At 44.3% G+C, this 26,081-nt stretch overlaps 1 protein-coding gene across 1 annotated transcript; it reads left to right on the top strand.

Moving 5' to 3' along the window:
• The first annotated feature begins 260 nt into the window (after nucleotides 1–260).
• Nucleotides 261–24,486, top strand: GGTA1 (glycoprotein alpha-galactosyltransferase 1 (inactive)). The gene is made up of 6 exons (XM_054501289.2): nucleotides 261–336; nucleotides 1,776–1,864; nucleotides 6,383–6,418; nucleotides 8,394–8,459; nucleotides 9,491–9,606; nucleotides 22,037–24,486. The coding sequence occupies exons 2-6, from the start codon at nucleotides 1,785–1,787 to the stop codon at nucleotides 22,066–22,068; spliced, it is 330 nt and encodes a 109-aa protein (XP_054357264.1). The 5' UTR covers nucleotides 261–336; nucleotides 1,776–1,784; the 3' UTR covers nucleotides 22,069–24,486.
• Nucleotides 24,487–26,081: the final 1,595 nt, after the last annotated feature.

Below are 26,081 nucleotides of genomic sequence, written 5' to 3'. Positions count from 1 at the left end.
GAGGACATTATCTCCTCAGCCAGAGAGGTTTTTGAAGATGTGAAAACATCATAACATATAGCCAAGAAAAAAACATGTATGCAATACAGCCACCCCTTCGTTTTGGCCATCAGAGTAGTCTGCCACCTCACTCTCCATGCTGCTGTCAGCTCTGATCCACCCTCCCCACCCCAGCACACAGGCAGGCATCTCTGCATGAAGTTAAATCTGGTTATTCTCTGGCTTCCGAGGTGCTTGTGGCTCCTTTCCCTCCCTCCCATGCCTTTCAAGGTCCATTTGCCCTGTCCGCCACCCTGTTGCCAACTAGCACCCCTCCTTGGATCCAGCCATGCTGAGGTGAGAGTATTTTTCTTCTTTAATGCTGTCTGTTTAAATACAAGAAGTTTTTTCACCTGTCAGCCTGTCACATATGCTGTTCCCAAAATAGTTTCATTCCTTCTTATGGTGCTTTTCATCCTTTTCCATCCCTCTTCATCCCTTGGGACTCGACTTTACTTTTACCTACACAGTGAGCCTTCCCTGATCACCCACATTAAAGTACTTCCTGGCCTGTTATTCTTCACACAGCACCCCTGCTTTTTTAAGTAGTTTCACGCAGCGATCAGGGAATATCTATGCACCTGCTGTGCACCATTTTTTTTGCTTGCCTGTGAGTGTGATGGGGTTACGCTGGGGGTAGCTGGGAAGTAGATGAGGCCTAGCTTGTAAACCCAGGGTCATTTTCTCCTCTGAGCAAGGGAATGTGTTATCAGTATACCAAGGGCATGGAGGTTGGGGATGGGGTGGCTCCTCACAGTCACGAGATAAAAGGTGGGGCGATCAGACTTGGGAGGCAACTGGAGTCCCTGGCAACCATGTACAGCTACTTCCGTTGTCTCCTACATCCATGGCAGATATGGATACCTCCCCTCTGAGCCCCAGTGTGGCCTTAGCACCCTTGCCAATGCAGGCAGCCTCCTCTATTAACCAAACTGGCCTGATCTGCCGCTGCAGGTCTATGCAATTTAAGGTAGAACAGACTCCTCAGCTCTAGTTAGATCATCCTAAATGTATCCTTTTAGAAAGAATTAGGTGGGCATGTAAATTAGTTCAACCATTGTGGAAGACAGTGTGGCGATTCCTCAAGGATCTAGAACCAGAAATACCAGTTGACTTAGCAATCCTATTACTGGGTGTATACCTAAAGGATTATAAATCATTCTACTGTAAAGATACATGCACACCTATGTTTATTGCAGCAGTATTCACTATAGCAAAGACTTGAAGTCAACCCAAATGCCCATCAATGATAGATTGGATAAAGAAAATGTGGCACATATATACACCATAGAATACTATGCAGCCATAAAAAAGGATGAGTTCATGTCCTTTGCTGGGACATGGATGAAGCTGGAAACCGTCATTCTCAGCAAACTAACACAAGAACAGAAAACCAAACACCGCATGTTCTCACTTATAAGTGGGAGTTGAACAATGAGAACACATGGACACAGGGAGGGGAACATCACACACTGGGGCCTGTCAGGGGATGGGGGGCTAGGGGAGGGATATCATTAGGAGAAATACCTAATGTAGATGATGGGTTGCTGGGTGCACCACCATGGCACATGTATACCTATGTAACAAACCTGCACGTTCTGCACATGTATCCCAGAACTTAAAGTATAATAGTAATTTTAAAAAAGAATTAGGTAAAAGCATTTTTTAAAAACCGCATCTTGAAGTTCATTGATTTAATCTGTTCTTTTTTTTTCTCCCCTCTTCTTTTTTCCTAGGAGAAAATAATGAATGTCAAAGGAAAAGTAATTCTGTCAATGCTGGTTGTCTCAACTGTGATCGTTGTGTTTTGGGAATATATCAACAGGTAATTACGAAACATGATGAAGTGATGTGGATGAAAATACTGCTTTGATTCTATCCTACTAGTATCATCCAAGTTGCCAGGTTGAATTGAAATTAGGATTAACTAAAACCATAAATAAGGGATTCCACCCTTCCTGAATCCCTAAGCCCTGGACTGTCTTTAAAATCATTAGCTCTCCCAGGTGACTTCTGGCTAACTACTTATCTTCCTTCCTGCCTTGTTCCTAATATCATAATTTCTGTAACAGTAGGCTAGATCCAGAGAAAATGAGATCAAAGTAAGCCCAATGTAATTTTAAATAACTTGTATAATCAAATAAGGAAATTACCTTAAGAAATTTCCGACAGGAATTCCATGAGAAATCCACCCTGAATTTTGAAATCCTGAAATATTTGCAGAGTTTAAAGGAGCAACTTAAGTTGTTGACTTTTGCTGCAAAATACATACTGAATTGCTGGTGATTCATTTGTGCCTGGCTAAAATCTTTGAGAGAGTGTGTGTGTGTGTGTGTGTGTGTTTAACTTTGAAAAGCAAAATGAGTTAAGCATTTCTAAGTTTTCAAATTCATCTATGGATTCACCCCAAATATATGAGCTGCCTCTGTGCCTTTTGAAACTACAATGCCTTGGAGATTCCAGCTGGAGAGGCTTCTGACACAAGTCTTCACAAGCAGCCACAGAGATGCCTGATGCCTTTGACTCAAAAGACTGGAAAAGCTCAGCCTTAAGGTTCAAAAAATCTACTGTACAATTGAGTTGTACAGAGTTATTTTGGTACCATTAATATTTTCATAGCAGAGTGTTTCAGTGGCCCCCAAGTTCAAGATGGTAGCCTGGATTAACATTCGAATATCTCTTTTGATTCTTTTTTTTTTTTTTTTTTTTTTTTTTGAGACAGTCTCTCTCTGTCACCTAGGCTGGAATACAGTGGCGCGATCTCTGCTCTCTGCAACATCTGCCTTCCAGGTTCAAGCAATTCTCCTGCCTCAGCCTCCTAAGTAGCTGTGATTACGGGCGTGTACTACCATGCCTGGCTAGTTTTTGTATTTTTAGTGGAGACAGGGTTTCACCATGTTGGCCAGGCTGGTCTTGAACTCCTGACCTCAAATGATCCACCCGCCTCGGCCTCCCAAAGTGCTGGGATTACAGGTGTGAGCCACTGTGCCCGGCCTCTTTTGATTCTTAAATTCTAGGATTTGATGAGCTAGGAGGACTGTCTTGGTTACTAAAAATGGAACTGTGCCTTTAGGTGCATCAGTAGCAGAAGAATTCTCCGAATGCTGGAGCCATTAGTCCCTGTGGTGCTGCACAGATGTAACCACTTCTGGAATGTTGCTTTGTTTCATTCTGCACAACTCATCTTAAGAAAAACATGACAAACTAGAGTGTGACCAAGTTAAAAGGGTCTGGAAACTAGGTCTTTTGAATTGAGAAAACTGAAGGGATTTAGTTCAAAGAAGAGATGACTCAGAATTTGATGTGGGGACCCTGGAACTCTTTAAGCAACTGAGGGCTGAGGACGTTTCCCACTCAGACTCTAGAGCTAGGCTGCCCCTTGGGCAAGTTACTCAGCTACTCTGTTCTTGTTTAGTTTCCCTATCTTTAAAAATTGGGGATAATAGGCTGGGCATGGTGGCTCACACCTATAATCCCAACACTTTGGGAGGCCAAGGAGGACAGATTGCTTGAACCCAGGAGTTCAAGACCAGCCCTGGCAAAATAGCAAGACCCTGTCTCTACAAAAATAAAATTAAAAAATTAGCCAGGCATGGTGGTGCGCACCTGTAGTCTCAGCTACTCAGGACGCTGAGGTGGGAGGATCACTTGAGCCTGAGAGGTTGAGGCTGCAGTGAGCTGTGGTCTTGCCACTGCACTCCAGCCTGGGTGACAGAGTAAGGCACTGTCTCAAAAAAAAAAGTTGGGGGAGGGATTATAGTAGTACCTGCCTCATAGGGTTGTTGGGAGTATTAAATAAGTTATTGTGTATAAAGCACTGGGAAGCAATGCCTAGGGCTTAATAAACACTCAATAAATGCCAGCTGTCATCCTCCTCCTCCTCTTCCTCATCATCATTTTAGCTCAGGCCACTATAACAAAGTACCACAAGGTGGTTTAAGCAACAGGAATTTAATTCTCTCAGTTCTAGAGGCTGGGGAGTCCAAGATCCCCAGTGAGGGCTCTTCCTGGCTGGCAGATGGCCACCTCCTCCTTGTATCCACACATGATGGAGAGCAAGTAAGCTACTGCCTCTTCCTTTTCTTGTAAGGTCACTAATTCCTTCATGGGGGTCCTACTCCCATGACCTCATCTAAACCTAATTATGTTCCAAAAGCCCCACCTCCAAATATCATCACACTAAGGGCAGGGCCTCCACACATGAATTTTGAAGAGATACAACATTCACTTCATAACAGTCATCATCATCATGATCTGTTCCAGAAGGCAGAACAAGAAAGGAGATTTTGGCAAATAGAAGAGCTCTAGCAGTTGGAAGAGTCCAACAGAAGAAGACTTACCCTTTGGGGTTCCTGCCTGGAGTCAGAATGTCTGCTTGGATAACCTTCAAGCTCTGAGTTTGAACACTTGATTAGATAACTTTGGTGTTTGGAATTGTAGCCAGAGTTGTACGTGCATAACTGAGCCAAAGGCTCAAATATGCATGTATACACCAGCCTCTCAGAAAGAGGGTTACTTTCTGGGCACACTCTCTCTGCATGGTAGCCAGAGCAGGTTCTGGCTGCTCTTCAGGCTAATCGTCTGGCACCTGGACTCTGGCTACAACATCCTCTGATGTGCAGAATCCACTTGAACATCTGCAAGAAACTTCAAGGGGAGGAGTTGTTTTTTGTTTTTTATTTTTTTTTGTTTTGTCACTTTACGAATTGGCCACATGATAGCTTGAGGTGAGCTGAGGACACAAACCTTACACAGGTAGGCAGCACTAAGCTAAAATGGATTAAAAATAACTAACTCAAACATGTCAACCAATTAGTAAATAGAAGAACTGTCAGTAAAGCGTATTGAAAGAATATTATCTAGGATAGCATTTGATTTCAGGCTGCATGAAAAAATAATCTTCGAATTTTAGAGAATTAGAGGAAGCCTTCAAAATTATGATGAAATATTCATCATGGTGGTGATCACGATAGGAGCTAGTAGTTATTGAGGGCATGTGTCAGGACCCTTGCTATGTATTACCTCCGATTCTTTTTTGTTTGTTTGTTTTTGTTTTGAGATGAAATCTCAGTACTTTGGAAGGCTGAGGCAGGCACATCACTTGAGGTCAGGAGTTCGAGATCAGCCTGACCAACATGGTGAAACCCCCGTCTCTACTAAAAATACAAAAATTAGCCAGGCATGGTGGTGTGTGCCTGTAGCCCCAGCTACTCAGGAGGCTGAGGCAGGAGAATTGCCTGAACCCAGGAGGCAGAGGTTGCTGTAAGCCGAGATCATGCCACTGCACTCCAGCCTGGGCAACCGAGTGAGATTCCGTCTCAAAAAAAAAAAAAAAAAAAAAAAAAAAGCTCAAGGAGGCAAAAATTATGTTTGGCTTGGAGGAGGATCCATTGTTCTGCATCCATTCACAAATATTTATTGAGTATCCACTGCGTACCAGGCACTGTGCTAGGATCATATCAAGCAAGGCATTGAAAAGGTGGCATCTGAGTAGAGGCTTAAAGCATAAATACATGTTTAAAAGCCACTGCAATGTGGATATTGCTGTGACCATTGTGCTGTTGAAGGATTCTGGAGAGGAGGGTAAGGAAAAGGATTATTGAGGAGATATGAAAAGTTGGTGAACCTGAATCTATAAATCCATGGCCTGAGTGTCAGGTAGGGTTCTGAGTGCTAGGTTGCAGCACTTGTAGGGGCTTAAGAGTCTCACTGCCTTCATTAGTTAAAGAAATGCTTTTTGGGGCTGTTCTATAGAAGGCTCTGAGTTGGCCACGGCATTAGGCTCTGCAGTTGATGCTTTTTTTTCTGGAGGAAGATAAATCCTGGGGGAAGGATATCTGGGCCACAGCATTTCCATCCTTTCAGGGCCTTCGTCATCACCAGGCACCTGAGTAGGTGGCAGGAGAGGACCCATCTCTGCAATGGAGAGCTGTCTTCTTTTTTAAAAAGCAAACAAACAAACAAAAATAAAACAGAATTTGAGGCCAGGCGTGGTGACTTACACCTGTAATCCCAGCACTTTGGGAGGCCAAAAGCGGTGGATCTCTTGAGCTCAGGAGTTTGAGACCAACCTGGGCAACATGACAAAACCCCATCTCTACAATACACACACACAAACACACAATTTGAGATTTTGCAGAAAACTGTTTCCCCTTGAGATCCTGAAGTGGAAATTTCCAGCCTCCTGATGTCATTGGTTATGTCTCAAAGGAAGGTAGAAACCGGGAAGCAGCTAAAACCCAGGCTCTTAGCTCAGCCCCGGGCTCAGTGATAATGGTTACAAAATCGCCTTTCTCAGAGTTAAAAGTAACATGATATGTTTTTATTTCTCTTTTGCTTTTAGCCCAGAAGCCTCTTTCTTGTGGATATATCACTCAAAGTAAGTGCTTTGAATTCTAGATTTCTAGGGGATGTTTCCCACAGTCACTCTGGCACCCCCTACAGTCCATTCTTCACATGGCAGCCAGCCATGGTGCTCCGCCGAAGTCGGAGGGGTGGTGGGTGGATTCCCGGGGATCTGGAATGTTATTTCTGCAGCTTCCGTAGACTTATCTGTATAGAACCATGGCTTGTATCTTGCCCTCAGTTCTCCTCAAAGTTCTCTTAGGTAGTGTCATTTGGGGAACATTCCTGTCTTGCTGATAAAAAGTATCCGGGGAGATATTGTCTATTATTCTGCCCTTTAAATGTTATATAAAGACCCATGCAAGAAATTGCTCTAAGAATAAACATCAGGAAAAAAATCTGAGCCTCTTGAGAAACTAGTGTGTATCATTAAAATTTTCTTTTCTTATTTTTTGAAAAGAAAATGAGAGCCATGTAAACCTTTATATTTCCAATGGTTGGGTTGGTTGTCAGAAAGCTCAGAGCAAAGTATTGCACTTAACTGCTTGTACTTACCCCAGCCTTCATTTCTGATATAATTTATTCCCTGGTGTGAAATCCTGGCTTTTATGCCCACATGTCATGTGACCTTGGAAATTTGCTGAAATCCACCCAGCCAGTATCTCAGCTCTGAAATGAAAGTAAAGGTGAAACTTTTCTTTGGGATGACTGAGGTCCTGTGAAAATATATACCTGGGTGACTAAATCAATGTATCTCTTTCTGTTCTCTCTTGTGTTTTTTATTCTTGTGTTGTTTTTCTGTTTATTGTACTTACGTATTGGAAGCCATCTCAAGCACTTCCAAGAGTTAACAGGCTTTAAAACAGGTTTCATAATATTATGCCTGTTCATGAGTTAGCTCACCACCATATTTGGCCATCGGACTTTCCTCTTTCCCCATCCTCCAGAAGGCCCCCACCTTTTCTTTTCTTTCTTTTCATTTTTTTTTTTTAATTTTCTGAGACGGAGTCTTGCTCTGTCGCCCAGGCTGGAGTGCAGTGGTGCTATCTTGGCTCACAGCAACCTCCTTCTCCTGAGTTCAAGCAATCCTCCTGCCTCAGCCTCCTGAGTAGCTGGGATTACAGGCACCTGCCACCATGCCCGGCTAATTTTTTGTATTTTTAGTAGAGATGGGGTTTCACTGTGTTGGCCAGGCTGGTCTTGAACGCCTGACCTCAGGTGACCGGCTGGCCTTAGCCTCCCAAAGTATTGGGATGACAGGCGTGAGCCACTGTGCCTGACCCCCCACCTTGAAGAGACTTTCACAATGAATGAGAGTGTGGAAACTTTCTCAAATGGGTGGCCACAGTGACTTCTAAGTAGTTTTCTGAACTTCTTGCTCAGCGACCCTCAGATTTCCTGAGGCTGTTACTGCTAACCTTTGGGCAACCCGAATTTTTCTCTAGACTTTTACAACAATCTGAATTCTGCTGGTTTTAGCTAAAGAAACATGGAAACATGCATTGGTTTTTCATGAAGCCTATAACTTGTTACAGTCATTTTCAAGTCATAAAGCTCTTTTATGTATGCTATTTCATGCAGTCTTCAAAATTACCTTCATGGCAGGTCTGTTATTGGTATTATTGACTCTACTTTTTGGAGGAGAAAGTCAAAATTCAGAGAGGGAAAATGTCCTATCACAGTCACACAGCTAGTAAGTGGCAGATCTAGAACTCAGGTTTATGCATTAATACCACCCCCACTCCAGCCCCTTTTTCCCTTCTCTTCCTCTAGGGCCCCCAGGATGAGCTGAGGGCCGGGGACTACCCAAGGGAGGAGAGATTGAGGGAGCTTCAGGTCTGTTCTCTCTCATTCAGCTAAAGTGTCTCATTTCTGTCTGTTTTATAAATTGGCATTTTAAGTTTTTTTTATTTTTTAAAAGTAATCTCGGCTATAAAAAGAATTTGGAAACCCTAAGTTTGGGGACACCACATTTTCTAAAAATATTTGTAACCTTTTTCATTTCTTAGAAACCCAGAAGTTGATGACAGCAGTGCTCAGAAGGGCTGGTGGTTTCTGAGCTGGTTTAACAATGGGTAAGGTGATCAGACAGCAGTCGGTGTTTGCCCACCCACCTGGTGCTTGCAGAGGGTCCACACACAATGGTTTCATGTTCATGACCTTCTCAGTCACTCATCTTTCTTGCTTATTGAAATTATATGAAGAATATTTTGTGAGTGGGACTAGGACATTTGAGGGTTGGTTTTGTTTTTGAGACAGGGTCTCGCTGTCACTCAGGCTGGAGTGCAGTGGTGCAAACATAGCTCACTGCAGCTTCAAACTCCTGGGCTCAAGTGATCCTCCCGCCTCAGCCTCCCGAGTAGCTAGACTACAGGCATGCACTACCACATCCAGATAAATAAGTTTTTTGTTTTGTTTTGTTTCAGTTAACTTGGGGGCTGAGGCTTGGGCTGAAGTTTATTTATTTATTTTTATTTTTTTGAGATGGAATTTTGCTCTTATTGCCCAGGCTGGAGTGCAATGGTGTGGTCTCGGCTCACTACAACCTCCACCTTCTGGGTTCAAGTGATCCTCCTGCCTCAGCCTCCCAAGTAGCTGAGATTACAGGTGCCCGCCACCACACCTGGCTAATTTTTGTATTTTTAGTAAAGACAGGGTTTCACGATGTTGGCCAGGCTGGTCTCTAACTCCTGACAGGTGATCTGCCCACCTTGGCCTCCCAAATTGCTGAGATATAGGCATGAGCCACCATGCCTGGCCTGGGCTAAAGTTTAGATTGCAGGAAAGACAATCATAAACTAAAATGTTCTTAGAAGAATTGTCTTATCAAGTTTCCCTCACCCCCCCTAAAATAACTTGAGGGTTGCTGGGTCATTAAATTGTTAACTGTGCTGACTTGGAAGGGTAATGAGTTGAGTACTGCATCTTTTCATCAAAAATATGTCTTTATGAATAAACGCTTAGTGCCTAGAGCCTTTTTCTGGTCAGTTCACTTAGTGCATGCATAATCTGCCTTGGAACACATTTCCACAAGATACTCACCAGTTCTCTGACCACCGCAGTCACCTTCCCTGCCTTACCTGGTTTACTTTCCCTTTGTACTTAGGATCCACAATTATCAACAAAGGGAAGAAGACATAGACAAAGAAAAAGGAAGAGAGGAGACCAAAGAAAGGAAAATGACACAACAGAGCTTCGGCTATGGGACTGGTTTAATCCAAAGTAAGAAAAGTGGCGTCACTCCCTGTGCAGCAAATCCATGGCCCTGAGGGGGGTGGTGTGGTAGTGGAGGCAACAGTGCCATTGAGAACACTCCTGATTTGGGAGAAAGAGCCTTAGCATATTAGACCTTTAACAGTAGACATATGTGTATGTGCATCTATTTGATTGTGATGTAAAGTGTATTTCTCACTGTGAGTTATGGTCAAAAACACTGTGCTAGGCATTGTGTTAGGGAGAGGAGACAGGAGAAATCAATCAACATGGTTATATTTGAGAAGTTCATGGTCTTATAGGGGTCGTTACTGTAAAACTATTATTTGCCTAGATTGGTAGGAGGCAGGATGAACTGGAAGGATGTGGTTCTGGGAGTGAGGAGATGGGAGCTGTCCAGGGTGACTTTGAGACCTGAGAGACTGGTAGGTGTTGGTGCCATTGGCCAGAAAGGGGACTGGAGGAGGAGACACAGGCCTCAGAGCTGGGGGAGGTGGGGACCTCCATTAGGAATGCATGTGGACGCAGGTGCTTATGGGACATCTGGACAGAGTCACAGGGTGCTCCTGAGCTTGGCAGATGGTATGTGCTGGAGATGTGCAATGAGGTATCATCAGAGTAATCAGGAGAGAATGGCATCTTTTTTTTTAATTTAATTTTTAATTTTTATTCATTTTGAGACAGGGTCTTTCTCTGTCACCCAGGCTGGAGCGCAGTGGTGCAATCGTGGCTCACTGCAGCCTTGACCTCCCAGGCTTAGCCTCCTGAGTAAGGAGGCTTGGTGTGCGCCACCACGGTCAGCTAATTTTTAATTCTTTTGTAGAGACAGGGTCTTACTATGTTGTCCAGGTTGCTCTTGAACTCCTGGGCTTAAGTGATCCTCCTGCCTTGGCCTCCCAAAGTGCTGGGATTACAGGTGTGAGCCACCATGCCCAGCCTGAAAATAGCATCTATCCCATTGTGAAGGAGCTTGGGCTCTGGAAAGACTGAATATGTTCTGGCAAGTTCTCTTATTGTTTGGGGATAAGGGATCCGTGCCAGTGTGGAGGGATGGGAATTTTGGCTTCCCATATGTCATTTGATGATCTGCACAACAGGGTAGGCATCTCTGAAATGCTAAACAACTCATAGAAATGTGAGAAGATGGAAGCATTGTTGCTTTGATAAAGCCCCTTAGATGGGGGAGTGAGACTCCCCCAGGGACAGGCTAGATGGGCCAGAGATGGTCCCCAAAGGCCCTTCTAAGGAGAATGGGGCAATTTTACTCTGGCACTTGTGCTTTGCTGAGCAGGACTTAGGAGGTGGGGCTGGGGCTGAATGATTGGGGGCAGAGAGGAGGGACAGACCACAGTCACCAGCTTTCACCGTCTTCACTCTTCCCCTTGCATGGCTTCATCTCCAAATGAATAGGGAGCAGATATTTATTTTTAATTTATCTTATCCTTTGTTTGTTTATTTATTTATTTATTTATTTATTTATTTATTTATTTGAGACAGGGCCTCATTCTGCCACCAGGCTGGAGTGCAGTGGCACAATCATGGCTCACTGTAGCCTCCACCACCCAGGCTTAAGTGATCCTCCCACCTCAGCCTCCCAAGCAGCTGGGACTACAAGCATGCGCCACCACACCTGGCTAATTTTTGTATTTTTTGTAGAGAGGGGGTCTTGCCATGTTGCCCAGGCTGGTCTTGAACTCCTGGTTTCAAGTGATCCCCTGCCACGGCCTCCCAAAGTGCTAGGATTACAGGCATGAGCCACTGCTTCTGGACACAAGCAGATTATTTAAAGAATGTTGGTTTGAAGTGGCACCAAATTTAAGTCTTCTCAGGGCATCTAAGTCTATTTCTTGCATAAATGAATGATTGGATGAAGGAATGGATGAACAAATAAATATACTTTGTATAAATGTATCCTTTTTGGCTCATGCTTGTAATCCTAGCACTTTGGGAGGCCGAGACAGGTGGATTGCCTGAGCTCAGGAGTTCAAGACCAGCCTGGGCAACATGGTGAAACCCCGTCTGTACTGCAAAACAAAAAATCAGCTGGGAGTGGTTGTGGGCGCCTGTAATCTCAGCTACTCAGGAGACTGAGGCATGAGAATTGCTTGAACCCAGGAGGCAGAAATTGCAGTGAGCCAAGATCATGCCACTGCACTCCAGCCTGGGCAACAAAGCGAAACTCTGTCTCAAAAAAAATAAAATATCCTTTTTTGTAAACTACCTAAAACCACGGTATATTGTGCATATTTTCATATCAAGGTCACTTTGCTTCCATGACACCACCTCCTCATTTATGACCGTCTCCTAAGAGGGGCAGCTCCCTCTTCTCAGCTGTCAGGGATTAGAGTTTATGGGAGCTAAGTCCAGCATCCTCTTCTCTGTTCTTTATATACTTTTTTTTTTTTTTTTGAGATAGAGTATTGCTCTGTCGCCAGGCTGGAGTGCAGTGGCGCGATCTCGGCTCACTGCAAGCTCTGCCTCCCGGGTTCATGCCATTCTCCTGCCTCAGCCTCCCAAGTAGCTGGGACTACAGGCGCCTGCCACTGTGCCCGGCTAATTTTTTTATATTTTTAGTAGAGACAGGGTTTCATCGTGTTAGCCAGGATGGTCTCGATTTCCTGACCTGGCGATCTGCCTGCCTCGGCCTCCCAAAGTGCTGGGATTACAGGCGTGAGCCACCACGCCTGGCTTATACACCATTTTCCAATGTGCTCTCATCCATTTTCATGGCATTAGGTACCATTAGTGAGATTAGGTACCATCCTACATTTAAATCTTTAGCCCAGATTTTGCCTTTGAGCTGTGACTTGTGTCTACCTGCCTGCCTGACATCTCTGCATGTCTCACGTGGCCAGAATGGATTTCTCAATTCCACCCCACCCTTGTTCTCCTCATTTCCCATCCCAGTAAAGGGCTAAAGACACACAGTCTGGGAGACCTTTCCCTCTGTCTACCTCACGGTCTAATTCATTAGCATGTTCTGTCAATTCTTCCTCTGAAATCCTTTCCACTTCATCCCCTTCTCTCCGCTCGACAGCCACCATGCTATCCCTGTTCATGTTGCCATCAGCTTTTCTCTGCGTCCTTGTCTAGCCAGCCTGCTGTTGCTTAGAGGGAATCCAGTCAATAGTGAGTTGTGTTGGATGCAGTGGCTCATGCCTGTAATTCCAGCACTTTGGGAGGCTGAGGGAGGAGGATCGCTTGTGTCCAGAAGTTCAAGACTAGCCTGGGCAACTTAGTGAAATCCTGTCTCTTCAAAAAAATAAAAAATTAGCTAGATGCAGTGGCGCATGCCTGTAGTCCCAGCTACTCAGGAGGCTAAGGTGGGAGGATCACCTGTATTCCACATCTTTTTTTAACCTACTCCATGATTCATAGAATTTTAATGTTTCCGGCTGGGCATGGTAGCTCACGCCTGTAATCCCAGCACTTTGGGAGGACGAGATGGGTGGATCACCTGAGGTCGGGAGTTCGAGACCAGCCTGACCAACATGCAAAACCCAGTCTCTACTAAAAATACAAAATTAGCCAGGTGTGGTGACCCATGCCTATAATCCCAGCTACTCAGGAGGCTGAGGCAGGAGAATCACTTGAACCTGGGAGGCAGAAGTTGCAGTGAGCCAAGATCGCACCATTGCACTCCAGCGCTCCAGCCTGGGCAACAGGAGCGAAACTCCGTCTGAAAAAAAAAAAGAATTTTAACTCTTCTTCTACCCACCCCTTGGGTACCAAAATGTGCCATAAATAAATATATAAAATTTGAAAGCTGCCAATAACCTAGGGAGGTGTGTGCTTTGGTTAGGGGGCCCTTTTATTTTGGGGAAGCTTTTGTGGAACTCCTCACACTGGCATCACACCGTTGCATGTCCTACGTGGAAGGAAAGCATCTGAGCAGCTCTTTCCTGGCACTTTTTCCTTTCTTTTGAGTGCCCCATCTTTGTGATCTTGGACTTCTCTGGCAGTTGACATTCTCAAAGACTAGCTTTTCACATGTGCGGAGCTGCTCTTCGTCACTTCTTTTTTGGGGGGTTTTGTGGGTTTCGATGACTAAGACTCCTTGATGCAGCGGTTCATCCAGAAAGCTGATCTTGATCTCATTCTCCCTCCGCCCCAGTCTCCCCAGTTGCCTGCATTTTCAGGCTGTTGTGCGGCTTTGTAGTCAGGGTCACTGACCTGTTGGAATTGTCAGTGGAATCAAATAATTAACAGCTGGGAAATAGAATATTTTAATTTGTAATTCAACATTAATTTTTAATGTTGCTACTTTTTCTTACGGCTTGGGAATCCAAATAACTAAACTGGGCTCTGGTTTTCTGACTCAGTCCTTCTAGAAGACCTGGACTGAGTGAACATGTGGTTGAGGAGTGTGTAACAGGCAGACCACCTGTTGGGACTGCGAGATTCTCAAGGGGAAGGACTGGGTCTCATTTCTCCCATCTCAGCGCTTAGCAGGATGACCTGGTATAGAGCAGGGAACTGGGAAATGTGGGTCGGGGGATCAGACACCCCAGTTGGGTCTTTTATATAAATTAAATGGCAAAAGCCTCCATACCCTTCTCCTTCTTTCCTACCCGCCACTTTATCTGCAAAATGGGAATGATGATAACACCCACGTCATAGAATGGTCACGAAGCCCAAATGAGAGAATAAAAGTCAAGCACTTAGCCTCTGGTGCACAATAAGTATTAAATAAGTATACCTATTTCTCCTTTTCCTTTTTCAAAAATAGTATTACCAAATGTCCAGCTTATATACAGTTACAAGACTTAGCTAGTGGGCTATGTTAGAGCTACTAAAAGATCTTTGGCAAGCTAAAACCAAGATGCAATGAATGAGGTGTAACGAACAAGAGAGTTTTAAGTTCAGAAATGGTTACAGAAGTATAAGACAGCTGTGTGGGTGTTTTTTGGTTTTTGGTTTCTGGTTTGCAATCTCGTCGTTCAACAAAGATGGGAGTTTTATAGAACTAAAAGCACCACGTAAGCTACTAAAAACAACAACAAAAAAGGTTCATCATTTCTCAGTCTGAATTGACAAAAATGCCAAAGCAAATAAAAATGATTACTTTTTATTTTATTTTGTTTGTTTATTTATTTATTTCAAGATGGAGTTTCACTCTTGTTGCCCTGGCTGGAGTGCAGTGGCACGATCTTGGCTCACCGCAACCTCCGCCTCCTGGGTTCAAGCAATTCTCCTGCCTCAGCCTCCCAAGTAGCTGGGATTACAGGTGTGCACCACCACGCCTGGCTAATTTTGTATTTTTTTAGCAGAGACAGGGTTTCACCATGTTGGCTAGGCTAGTCTTGAACTCCTGATCTCAAATGATCCACCCGCCTTGGCCTCCTAAAGGGCTGGGATTGCAGGCATGAGCCACCGCGCCCGGCTTATTTTTTAAGTGGAAATAGGGTTACCTTTAGATCTGGAAAAACCTGGGTTTTAACCCCAACTTCATCAGCAGAGGAATGAAAAGGCATATAAGAAATAGTGTACGTGGTAGCTCAGCTCAGAGCATGGACTCCAGAGTCAGAAGATCTTGTTTAAATCCCAGCTTTAACCCCTACTAGCTGTGCAACCTTAGGCAAGTTGTTTGACTTATCTGTGCTAGTTTCTTCACTGATAAAATGGGAATCAAAATAGCACCTATCTCAGAAGGGTGAGCCCTTTGCACAGTGCGTGGTCCCAAAGGAATTGCTCAGTGTGTGTTAGCTTGCATCATTAGTGACCAGCTGTTTGGCCTTGGACAAGATAATAAGCTGCTCTGAGACTTGGTTTTCTTACCTGGACCATGGACATGATACATTGCAGGGCTGTTGCAGAGACTAAATGAGAAAGTGTACGTGGTGGGTGCCTGGCACAGGTTGGTGCAGAGTGCACAGTAGCTTCTTTCATGATTGAAGGAAACCAAGGGCAACTGTGTCCTCCATGCAGCAGGCGTACCTGGGGTGCTGAGGGCAGAGCTAAGTCTTAGAGTTTGAGACTCCAGACAAGTTGAGGTGAACCAGGAGAGCACCCTGAAAGTGTTTCCCCTGTCTGCCATCTGGACAAACCTGGAGCAATTTCAGCATTGGGGGTGAAATGTAGGAAGCAGGCCAGTTCCACCTGGGGTGGAATCTGGGAAGCAGACCAGATGTGATGCCTGCAGCTGGGGTGGGAGGGCAGAGTCAGCTCAAAAACTACAGGGTACAGCATCTGGGGACAAGGGACAGGAGGCCTGAGAGGAGAGTCTACTGAGGCCCCTTTTCCACTCCAAGGCTGGGGTGAAGCAGGGGATGACCCAGCTGCACTCATCAGCCTCGCTGTGGGAAAAACCCAACTTTGCTGATGGGTAGGGCGGTTCTGTGAAAACCCAGGCCTCCACTGGCCGTGCTGGCCCAAGGTATTTGCTAACCTCTCCCTGACAGCCTCACTAGGGCCACGGCAGTGTAGCCAGCAGGGATCACCAGGACTTTGCCCCAATCACTCGCCTTCCTGGGGCTGAACCAAGATGCTGCCCACAGTGAATCCAGTAAAGTACAACAAAATGCCAAGCAGGGTGCCAGGCCCATACTGGGGTTTTAATCTAAATGACCCTGTGCCAGTCTCTGCTTCCCAATGGGGAAAATGCAGCCACCTCCTGATCCAGTAGGGAGTCAGAGCCTCCCCCTGCCTGGAGCTCCACCCTCATGCTGGGGCCCCTGCAGCTCTGTGATTTCTGCATTTACCCTTCAGGGCTTTGGGGTTTTGTGCTTTGTTATAGCTTCCTGTGTTTGTGTTGGCCTTGCCAAGTCCCGTTCAAGCTCTCTGAGCACAGCAAAGCGCCCTCCTTCTCGCCCCTTTTGTGTTCCTAGTAAAGAGGCTCCTGGTCTAAGGAGAAGGTCCTTGCCAGAGCCCTGGGCTCCAGTCTTGGCCTTGCTGGGCCTCTGTCAAGTGCCTTCCTTTCGGGCGCCTTTGTCTCCTTGTTTGTAAAGTGAGCAGTAACATCAGAATCCCTTTAATCTAGGGCCCTTTTTGGCCAATGACCAGGTTCCCACCCAGATATCTCTTCTAGCAAAAGGCAAATGGAAACAGCTTTTTCTCTTTCGAATCTAATGTCACTCTCTCATCCACCTTTATCAAGGCTTAGGATCTCCTTAGGCTCAGATGACATCCATAGGGATAAATAACACCCAGAGGTGCTACTAGTAGCTTAGGAAGTAGCTGGGAAAGTAGGGAAAGGGATTTAGAAGTAGGAAGAGAACAAAGTAGAAGAGGAAAGAAGGTATGAGATGTAGAGATAAGAGCCTCATAAGGGCCCCCCAAAATAGGCCTCAGAGGGCTGGGCGCAGTGGCGCATGCCTGTAATTCTGCACTTTGGGAGGCTGAGGCTGGTGGATCACCTGAAGTCAGGAGTCCAAGAGCAGTCTGGCCAACATGGTGAAACCCCATCTCTACTAAAAATACAAAAATTAGCCAGGCGTGGTGGGGCACGCTTATAATCGCAGTTACTTGGGAGGCTGAGGCAGGAGGATCACTTGAACCTGGGAGGCAGAGACTGCAGTGAGCCAAGATCCCATCACTGCACTCCAGACTGGGTGACAGAGCGAGATCTGTCTAAAAAAAAAAAAAGATAGCCCTCAGAGGCACCTGAGCAAAAGTCTCCTCTTCCTCACCCAGAAGATGCTACCCCTGCAAATGGCACACCTCCTAGCCAAGTGTTTGGCGTTAAGCTACAGTCAGGATTCAAGGACAGTCCCTGCAGATCATAGCTGACCCCCCTTATCCTTGGACAGTCTCTGCCCCACAATGGCAAAGCTGCCCTGACTCAGGGAACTCTACGTTTTATCACCAGGAAACGCCCAAAGGTTGTGACAGTGACCAGATGGAAGGCGCCGGTTGTGTGGGAAGGCACTTTCAACAAAGCCATCCTAGGAAATTATTATGCCAAACAGAAAATTACCGTGGGGTTGATGGTTTTTGCTATTGGAAGGTAGGTGTCACTGATAAAACTGTCCTTGACTGTTTCTTTTTCCACTGTCAAAACATTTGTGTGGAGACTCCTGAACTGATGGAGGCCAGCCATGATTTTTTGATTTATTAGATAGGAGAATGTTTTCGTGGAACTGGTTCAGTCTCCTTTCTGCTGAGGCCCTAAAATGCTGAGAAGAAAATAATAGTAGGTAAGTCCACTCATACCTACCTCAAAATGAGGGCCTTGGGTTGCAGGAAAACATGTCTGTTCCACCCACCAAGCCCAGGGTCAACAGCATACCCACAACCAGTTCCTCCCTGATCACTATGGCTTCCTTTAGAAATTCCACAAGTGCTAGCTGCTAGACAGCCCAGAGTGCATCATTATTTTTCCTATGCTCTACGGCCCAGGACCAACTACAGAGAGATTTATAGCAAGTTCTAGGTGCAGAGTGACCTAAGCACAGTGGCTTTCCACGCTGGAACACAGCTGACCACTCTTCCATGGGTTCCTCAGATCACTTCTACTTTTTCTCTCATGGAGGATTTGGCCCTAGAAGATTTGCTGGTTAGAGCTTGTTCTTCCAAAGGTTGGATAGGTTCCAGTTTCAACTCCCTTGTTCGAACATATGATGCAAAAAAACTACAATCATTCTTACTTGAAAGTTCTAGCTCTAGGCCGGGTGTGGTGGGTCACGCCTGTAATCCTAGCACTTTGGGAGGCCAAGGTGGGTGGATCACGAGGTTAGGAGATCGAGACCATCCTAGCTAACACGGTGAAACCCCGTCTCTACTAAAAATACAAAAAATTAGCTGGGCGTGGTGGCACATGCCTGTAGTCTCAGCTACTTGGGAGGCTGAGGCAGGAGAATCCCTTGAACCTGGGAGGCGGAGGTTGCAGTGAGCCGAGATCGCGCCCCTGGGTGACAGAGCAGACTCTGTCTCAAAAAAAAAAAAAAAAGAAAAGAAAAGAGGAAGTTCTAGCTCTAATATTAGTTATTAAAGATAATCCATTTTGCTTTTTTTGGAGAATTTTCCTTTTTTTTTCAAAATAAAACTAAAAGTCCAATTTTCCTACTTTTTTTTTCTACCCTCTAGGCCTTTCCCTCTGTATCTCTTCTGAAGAAGCTTCACGGATAGTCGATTCCTTTGCCTTGTATAAAGAGAGTTGAAGGCTCAGATTGATCTGAGCTTTGCCAAGGTGGGGCTTAAAAGAGAGCTCTGTAAAGATCTGATAGTTCTCCAAAGATAACCTTCCCCAACCCAGAGCCTAGCAGCTATTACTGTTCTGTCATTAACAATACCAGTCAAGTTCTAATGTCACTGAATGTGCTGATCCTAGGGACCTATGTGGTCTCTCTAACAGAGAATGGTGACTGTGGAGTTTTGACATGTTTACTAGAAGAATCTGTACTCATATAGGTTGGGAGCCACCTAATTAGATTAGGTGAACCACCCAGCTCACCTAATCCTTTGGCACAAAAGGGGATAACCCAGCCACGTTGCAGATTGATTTGATCCTGGTGTTTCCAAAAAGAACAAAACATTACCCAATGCCCCACAACGGCTGCAGCCATCCAGTTCCAACTCTGCACAACTAAACTGTGAATTGCACATCCTGGTGAAAGCACTCTGCCCTCAGCTCTGAGACAAGGGAGGACTGTTTGTACTCAGCAGCAATAAATCTTTACAAGTGGATTTGGACTTTTAGGAGGTGTAATGTTTGGTTTGTTTTCAAGCAACAATGCATGGAGCCAACTGCAGTGCTTTAATCTCTAAACAATGTGAAACCTCACAATGAATCTCTCCTGTACTCAACCCCACCCCACCCCACCCCAGTATTGTTTCCCAAGCTTCAGGGCACAATAGATTTTTCTTGAAGTCCCAGAATACTGAAGGATTTCCTGGCCACTAGCCACAGAGCCACACTGAAGTCCCTTTTTATATTCCTCAGATATATTCTCTTCATTTAAAGAATCAATACTATAAACCCTTGGATTACCACATGCCAACATTAAAAGCACACTTTATTTTGGTAACAAATAAAGGGAATCCAAGCAGCAACAAAAAGCGAAAAGAAGTGCCATTCATTATTACTCACAAAACACCATGATTGGCCAGTAGTGTGATCAGCACATTAAATTCAGTCCACACGTGTTTAGGGTTTGGCCAAGTTGTATTAAGCCATCTGGCTTATTCTTCCTCTTCCTGGTAATCTCCATAGCATAGCTTCACAAATAGTCTATAGCTTGGGCTTACAGAAGACACCAATAAAATGTTTTTCTTTTCTTCTTCTTCTTTTTTTTTTTTTTTTGAGATGGAGTCTTGCTCTTTCGCCCAGGCTGGAGTGCAGTGGCACCATCTCAGCTCACTGCAACTTCTGCCTCCCGGGTTCCAGCAATTCCCCTGCCTTAGCCTCCCAAGCAGCTGGGACTACAGGTGCGAGCCACCACGCCCAGCTAATTTTTGTATTTTTAGTAGAGATGGGGTTTCATCATATTGTCCAGGCTGGTCTCACACTCCTGACGTTGTGATCCACCCGCCTCGGCCTCCCAAAGTGCTGGGATCACAGGCGTGAGCCACCGTGCCCGGCAATGGGAGACGGCATGCAATGCTTTTCAAATGAATAGATAAATAGTTAAAATACCACTAAATACCTACTAGAATGGCCAAAATTCAAAACACTGACAACACCAAATGCTGACAAGGATGTGGAGCAACAGGAACACTTATTCATTGCTGGTAGGAATGCAAAATGGTACAGCCACTTTGGAAGACAATTTGGCAGTTTCTTACAAAACTAAATATACTCTTACCACACGATCCAGCAATCATGCTCCTTGGTATTCACCCAAATGAGTTAAAAACTTATGTCTACACAAAAACCTGCACATGGATATTTACAGAAGCTTTATTTCATAATTGCCAAAACTTGAAAGCAACCAAGATGTCCTTTGGTAGGTGAATAGAAAAATGAACTAAGTCACATCCAGACAATGGAATATTATTCCATGCTAAAAATAAATGAGCTATCAAGTCATGAAAAGATATGTTACTAAGTAAAAGAAGCCACACTGAAAAGGCTACATGCTGTGTGCTTATATGACATTCTGGAAAAGGTAAAACTATGGAGACAGTAAAAAGGTCGGTGATTGTTCAGGGTTGTTCGGGGAGGCAGGGATTAATGAGCAAAGCTCAGAGAATTTTTAGGGCAGTGATGCTATTTTGCATGATACTATAATGGTGGATACATGTCATTATACTTTTGTTAAACCCTTAGAATGTACCACACCAAGAGTGAACCCTAATGTAAACTATGGATGTTGGGTGATAGTGATATGTCATTGTAGCTTCATTGATTGTAACAAATGTATCACTCTGGTGCGGGGATGTTGATAGTGGAGGGGTGGGGCTGTGCAAATGTGGGAGCAGGAGGTATATGGGAACTCTGTACTTTTGGCGCAATTTTTTTGTGAACATAAAACTTCTCTAAAAAAACATAGTCCTTATTTTTCCTTTTTTTTCTTTCTTTTAACTTTTTGATCTTCTCTTTTCATTTTTTGATCTTCTCTTTTCATCTACGTTTACTCAGCCACCGAATGTGGCTTACTGCTAACATAGTTCTTTTTTTAAGATAAAGTAGTTAAAATAAGGTTAAATAAGAAGTTGCTCATTCTAGTATTTGGATGGACTAGTATTTTGGATGATGGTGTGTGGACAATGGATTGGTGTTTTACGTGACTAGTGGGAGGCTCATAGGATGACTATGTAACATGAAAGCAGATCTAGATCTCATAACTCATTCTCTGTATCACAGAGGACAAGAGAGTGCTGCTGTTTGGGCTTAATGCATCCCCAGTGGATCCAAGGGTCACATCACCCTTGTATCTGGTCTGGCAGTAGCAACATTGGGGTTTATGTTAGGGCTTTGAATGGAGCTCAAGAACTAGTACCCCCTTTGACTGTCCAAAATTTGGACCAATTGGTAAATTGGACAAAGGGGTAAGGAAGGCAGAGGGTGGTAAATATTACCTTCATTATAGTTGAAGCTGATATTGGAGAATGTGGCTTATATCTGCAAGCCCTGGGCCTCCTAAATATTTAACCCCCAGGGTTAGAAAGACTTAAGCATCCAGGCACCTACAGGCCTCTGGATGTGAGAATAGGTCCCATACTAAGCTTCCTGTAAAACCCAGAGCAGTTGAGAACACATGCTCTCTTGGACTGGCAGGCTCCTAAGAGCCGGAGGAGAGGAAGGATAGGATAGTGCATGTCTAGTTCTAGTTGCTCTTCCAAAATTGGCAGTCAGATAAGTCATTCCAGCTCCCCACGGACTGAGTGACTGAATGGTGCGAGAGTAGCCGCGGTATTACACTAACATGAAAACACACCTGGGGTGGGAAGAAATCATTCTCCTACTAACCATAAAATATAGACAAGATGATTATAACAGCATGTGGTTTCTTTCAGGAATCCCAGAGGGTAAATGTTTTGCTTTTCTTCTTTGTTTCAGATATAATGGGCATTACTTGGAGGAGTTCATAACATCTGCTAATAGGTACTTCATGGTCGGCCACAAAGTCATATTTTACATCATGGTGGATGATGTCTCCAAGGTGCCGTTTATAGAGCTGGGTCCTCTGCATTCCTTCAGAGTGTTTGAGGTCAAGCCAGAGAAGAGGTGGCAAGACATCAGCATGATGCGTATGAAAATCACTGGGGAGCACATCTTGGCCCACATCCAACACGAGGTCGACTTCCTCTTCTGCATGGATGTGGACCAGGTCTTCCAAGACCATTTTGGGGTGGAGACCCTAGGCCAGTCGGTGGCTCAGCTACAGGCCTGGCGGTACAAGGCAGATCCCGATGACTTTACCTAGGAGAGGCGGGAAGAGTCAGCAGCATATATTCCATTTGGCCAGGGGATTTTTATTACCATGCAGCCATTTTTGGAGGAACACCCATTCAGGTTCTCAACATCACCCGGGAGTGCTTTAACGGAATCCTCCTGGACAAGAAAAATGACGTAGAAGCCGAGTGGCATGATGAAAGCCACCTAAACAAGTATTTCCTTCTCAACAAACCCTCTAAAATCTTATCCCTAAAATACTGCTGGGATTATCATATAGGCCTGCCTTCAGATATTAAAACTGTCAAGCGATCACGGCAGACAAAAGAGTATAATTTGGTTAGAAATAACGTCTGACTTCAAATTGTGCCAGTAGATTTCTGAATTTGAGAGAGAAGTATTCTGGCTACTTCCTCAGAAAAGTAACACTTAATTTTAACTTAGAAAAATACTAATGAAACACCAACATGGCAAAAACATACCATTCCTCCTTGTAACTTGGGGCTTTGTAATGTGGAAGAATGAATCTAGGGTAATCAGATATAAATTCCCAGTGATTTCTTATCTATTCTGGGTTTAGGGGAAATACTATCAACTGAACCAAAAATAACTTGTCATAGGCAGAGATAAAGCCAGAAACACTCTACACATGCCAGATAACATCTGGAGAAAAGGGTGCTAAGGGAAGCGTTTGGCAGCAAGATATGATTGTAAGGGGTTGTCCCTTGAGTTCAATGTCTGCCTATTTCTGATGGGTCTAAAGCAACATGGAGTTACTGTGCAGCAGAGCTCTCAGTAAAGACACCATTTGCCTTGGCAATCCTCAAAAGGCTTCAATAGCAGATTGCTTCAGGCCATCTGTAGTCCGTCCTTTTCTCATCTGATGTTGCTTGGCTTCTGTGAGAAAGATTCGTGGAGTGTCCCAGTAGATATCATGGTGGTGCGTGATCAGAGTCCCAAGGAACATGAATGAGCCAAGGTGCCCAGCATGAAGTCAAAACAAAGCCTCGACATGAGTTTGCCATGAAACAGCAAAGAGAGAGTGGAAGACAGGAGCCAATCACTGTGGGGCAGTGCCACCCTGAGGGCACTTAGGGTATGGGGTTGGTGCTTAAATACATCACAGATCCAGGTACTGAATGGGAGGAAATGTGGGTGATTTCCAATCTCGTTGACCCTATGTTCAGGGACTTGAACGGAAGATGTTTCTTGTGTTGCCTAAGTGGTATTCAGTCTTCCAGACTCTGCAACTTGCATCTTCAAATCCTTGGCAAAGAGATGTGGATGGTGTCAGAGAAGGCAAAGGCCTGCAGTGGATTGAAGAGGCTTGCAAGCAGTTCCATTTCTAGGATGTGGGCTTCATCAGAGGACACTCGGTCACCACTTAGCTAGTCTAAACCTCAGGGTTCCTCAGCCCATCATACCCCAACTTGGAGGGCTGACATCAAGGAGTAGACTGGAGAAACAGCCCTCCCATCAAGTAACCTCTTGTTTTCTCCTGCTCCATCTGCACTATGGAAGTGTAACAATTAGACATACTTGGCAAAATGGTTAATTGATTTTGTAACAGAAGCATGAGCCATAACAATGGGAGATCTAGTTATCATGACTGAACAGCTTAACATTCAATTCCCTTCTCTAAGAGAAGCTGTGAAATCCTACATATTATTTAAAGTTAACCAAATCAATGTAAAGGGAGTTAGGAGGCAACATGTACCTATGCACATATATTTATATTTTGCTTGTGTTCCAGCCTAAGTCATTTGTTTCCATTTTCAAGCAATTTATTTGAAGAGCCATTGCACTAGCCTGATGTATACTGCAATGAGCTTCTTTGATAAAATGAAACTTAGATTTTTCTTGACCATTTCACTGTGCTCCTACTTCATTTCTTTCCAGAAAATCTCACATCCAACAAAACAAAACAAAAACCCTGAATTAGTGGGCTTTGAAAAGGAAAAAGTAGGGCTTTGAAAAAGAAAAAGTAGATCACACATCAGTTAAGACTCCTGCTTCTCTATTAGTCAGGTTGTCTTGGATTCAGTCTGGAGTAGGGCGAGCTTAAGGGTTTTTAAGTCCTGACCCAAAGAAATGATCTAGCCTGAAAGTTTAGAGCAAAGGACTAATGTTTACTTTTAAAGGAATTTCTTACTTTTTAAAAGTAATAAATTACTTTTAAAGGATTTTTTTTTTAAACTTCATTAAAGTTTAAATCTCCAATGGACAAATTCATGATCTTATTAATCGTTATTACTAAACTTTTAAAAAAATTTTCCAATTTACAATTAAATAAATTATTTTCTCAGTATATTCTGGTCTGGTCATGGATTGTGCATTTCCTCCCAAAGATATTCAAAATTGTCAATTAGAGAATTTTAGGTTTTCAGACTCAGAAAAGTCCTCACGCCCTTCTGAAAATGTGTCCACTATTACAAAAACAGAACACACTTGGGATTCCCAAATTTTTGTTTGTTTTTGAGACAGGGTCTCACTCTGTCACCCATGCTGGAGTTCAGTGACGTGATCATGGTTCACTGCAGCCCCGACCTCCTGGGCTCAAGTGATCCTCTCACCTCAGCCTCCTGAATAGCTGGGACTACAGGCACCACCACGCCCCACTAATTAAGAAAAAAACTTTTTTATAGAAATGTGGTCTCACTATGTTGCCTAGGCTGGTCTCAAACTCCTGGGCTTAAGTGATCCTCCTGCCTTGGCCTCCCAAAATGCTGGGATTACAGGAGTGAGCCACCATGCCCGTCCAAGGGATTCCCCAACTTTTAAGCAATAAATACTTATATAGAGCTTTCCACAGCAATGCACTGAAATAATGAACTGCCAGTGAAAGAATTATCAGGGAAAGGCTTGCCCCTGAAGCCCAGAGTGGGGCATCAGGGCAGAGGAAGAAAACAATGCCATCACCATATCTGGGGATTATAAGTCCTGACCTCTGGGGAATATATCTGGTCAAGTGGGAAAGTCTGGATTTCCAGCAGGTGTACTTATACTAAAAAAATTTAAAGATGACCAGGCTAATTTAGTGAGATGCACTGAATATGCAACAGGGCATGATTACCTCATAGTGGAGAATTAGTCTCATTTCATAAAAGAGGAAGATGAGGTCCAGAAAGGTTTTAGACTCGGAAAAGTCCTCATGCCCTTCTGAAAATGTGTCCACTATTACAAAAATAGAACAGACTTGGGATTCCCAAATTTTTGTTTGTTTTTGAGACAGGGTCTCACTCTGTCACCCACGCCGGAGTGTGGTGGTGTAATTATGGCTCACTGCGGCCTTGACCTCAGCTCAAGTGGTAAGTGGTAGGTGACTGATGTGGGCTTCATCAGAGAACAGTCGGTCATCAGCTGGTCCCACCACTTAGCTAGTCTAAACCTCAGCGTTCCTCAGCCCATCATACCCCAACTTGGAGGGTTGACATCAAGGAGTAGACTGGAGAAATAGCTCTCCCATCAAGTAACTTTTTGTAAGTGGTAAGTGACTGAACTGAGGCTCAAAGCAGGGAAACTCACAAGGACAGATGTGTTGACAGTGCATTCAGAGGGCCATGTTTCATATCATGGAAAGCACAACTATATATCTTCCCAGGCCTCTACCATCTCCCGCTTTTTATGCATTAAACCTGCCCCAAATGCATTAAGTAAGTTTAAAAGCATCATGTTAAAAAAAAAAATCGGTTAGGCACGGTGGCTTAAC

Source organism: Pongo pygmaeus, chromosome 13 (genome assembly GCF_028885625.2).
Source record: "Pongo pygmaeus isolate AG05252 chromosome 13, NHGRI_mPonPyg2-v2.0_pri, whole genome shotgun sequence".
Classification (NCBI taxonomy): domain Eukaryota; kingdom Metazoa; phylum Chordata; class Mammalia; order Primates; family Hominidae; genus Pongo; species Pongo pygmaeus.
This window is presented reverse-complemented; position numbering and strand designations above follow the sequence as displayed.

Coding starts and splice junctions, on each gene's coding strand:
- GGTA1 (XM_054501289.2), top strand. CDS start 1,785: ATGAATGTCAAAGGAAAAGTAATTCTGTCAATGCTGGTTGTCTCAACT. Junction 1,865..6,382: donor TTTTGGGAATATATCAACAG/GTAATTACGAAA, acceptor TTTTGCTTTTAG/CCCAGAAGCCTCTTTCTTGT. Junction 8,460..9,490: donor CTGAGCTGGTTTAACAATGG/GTAAGGTGATCA, acceptor CTTTGTACTTAG/GATCCACAATTATCAACAAA.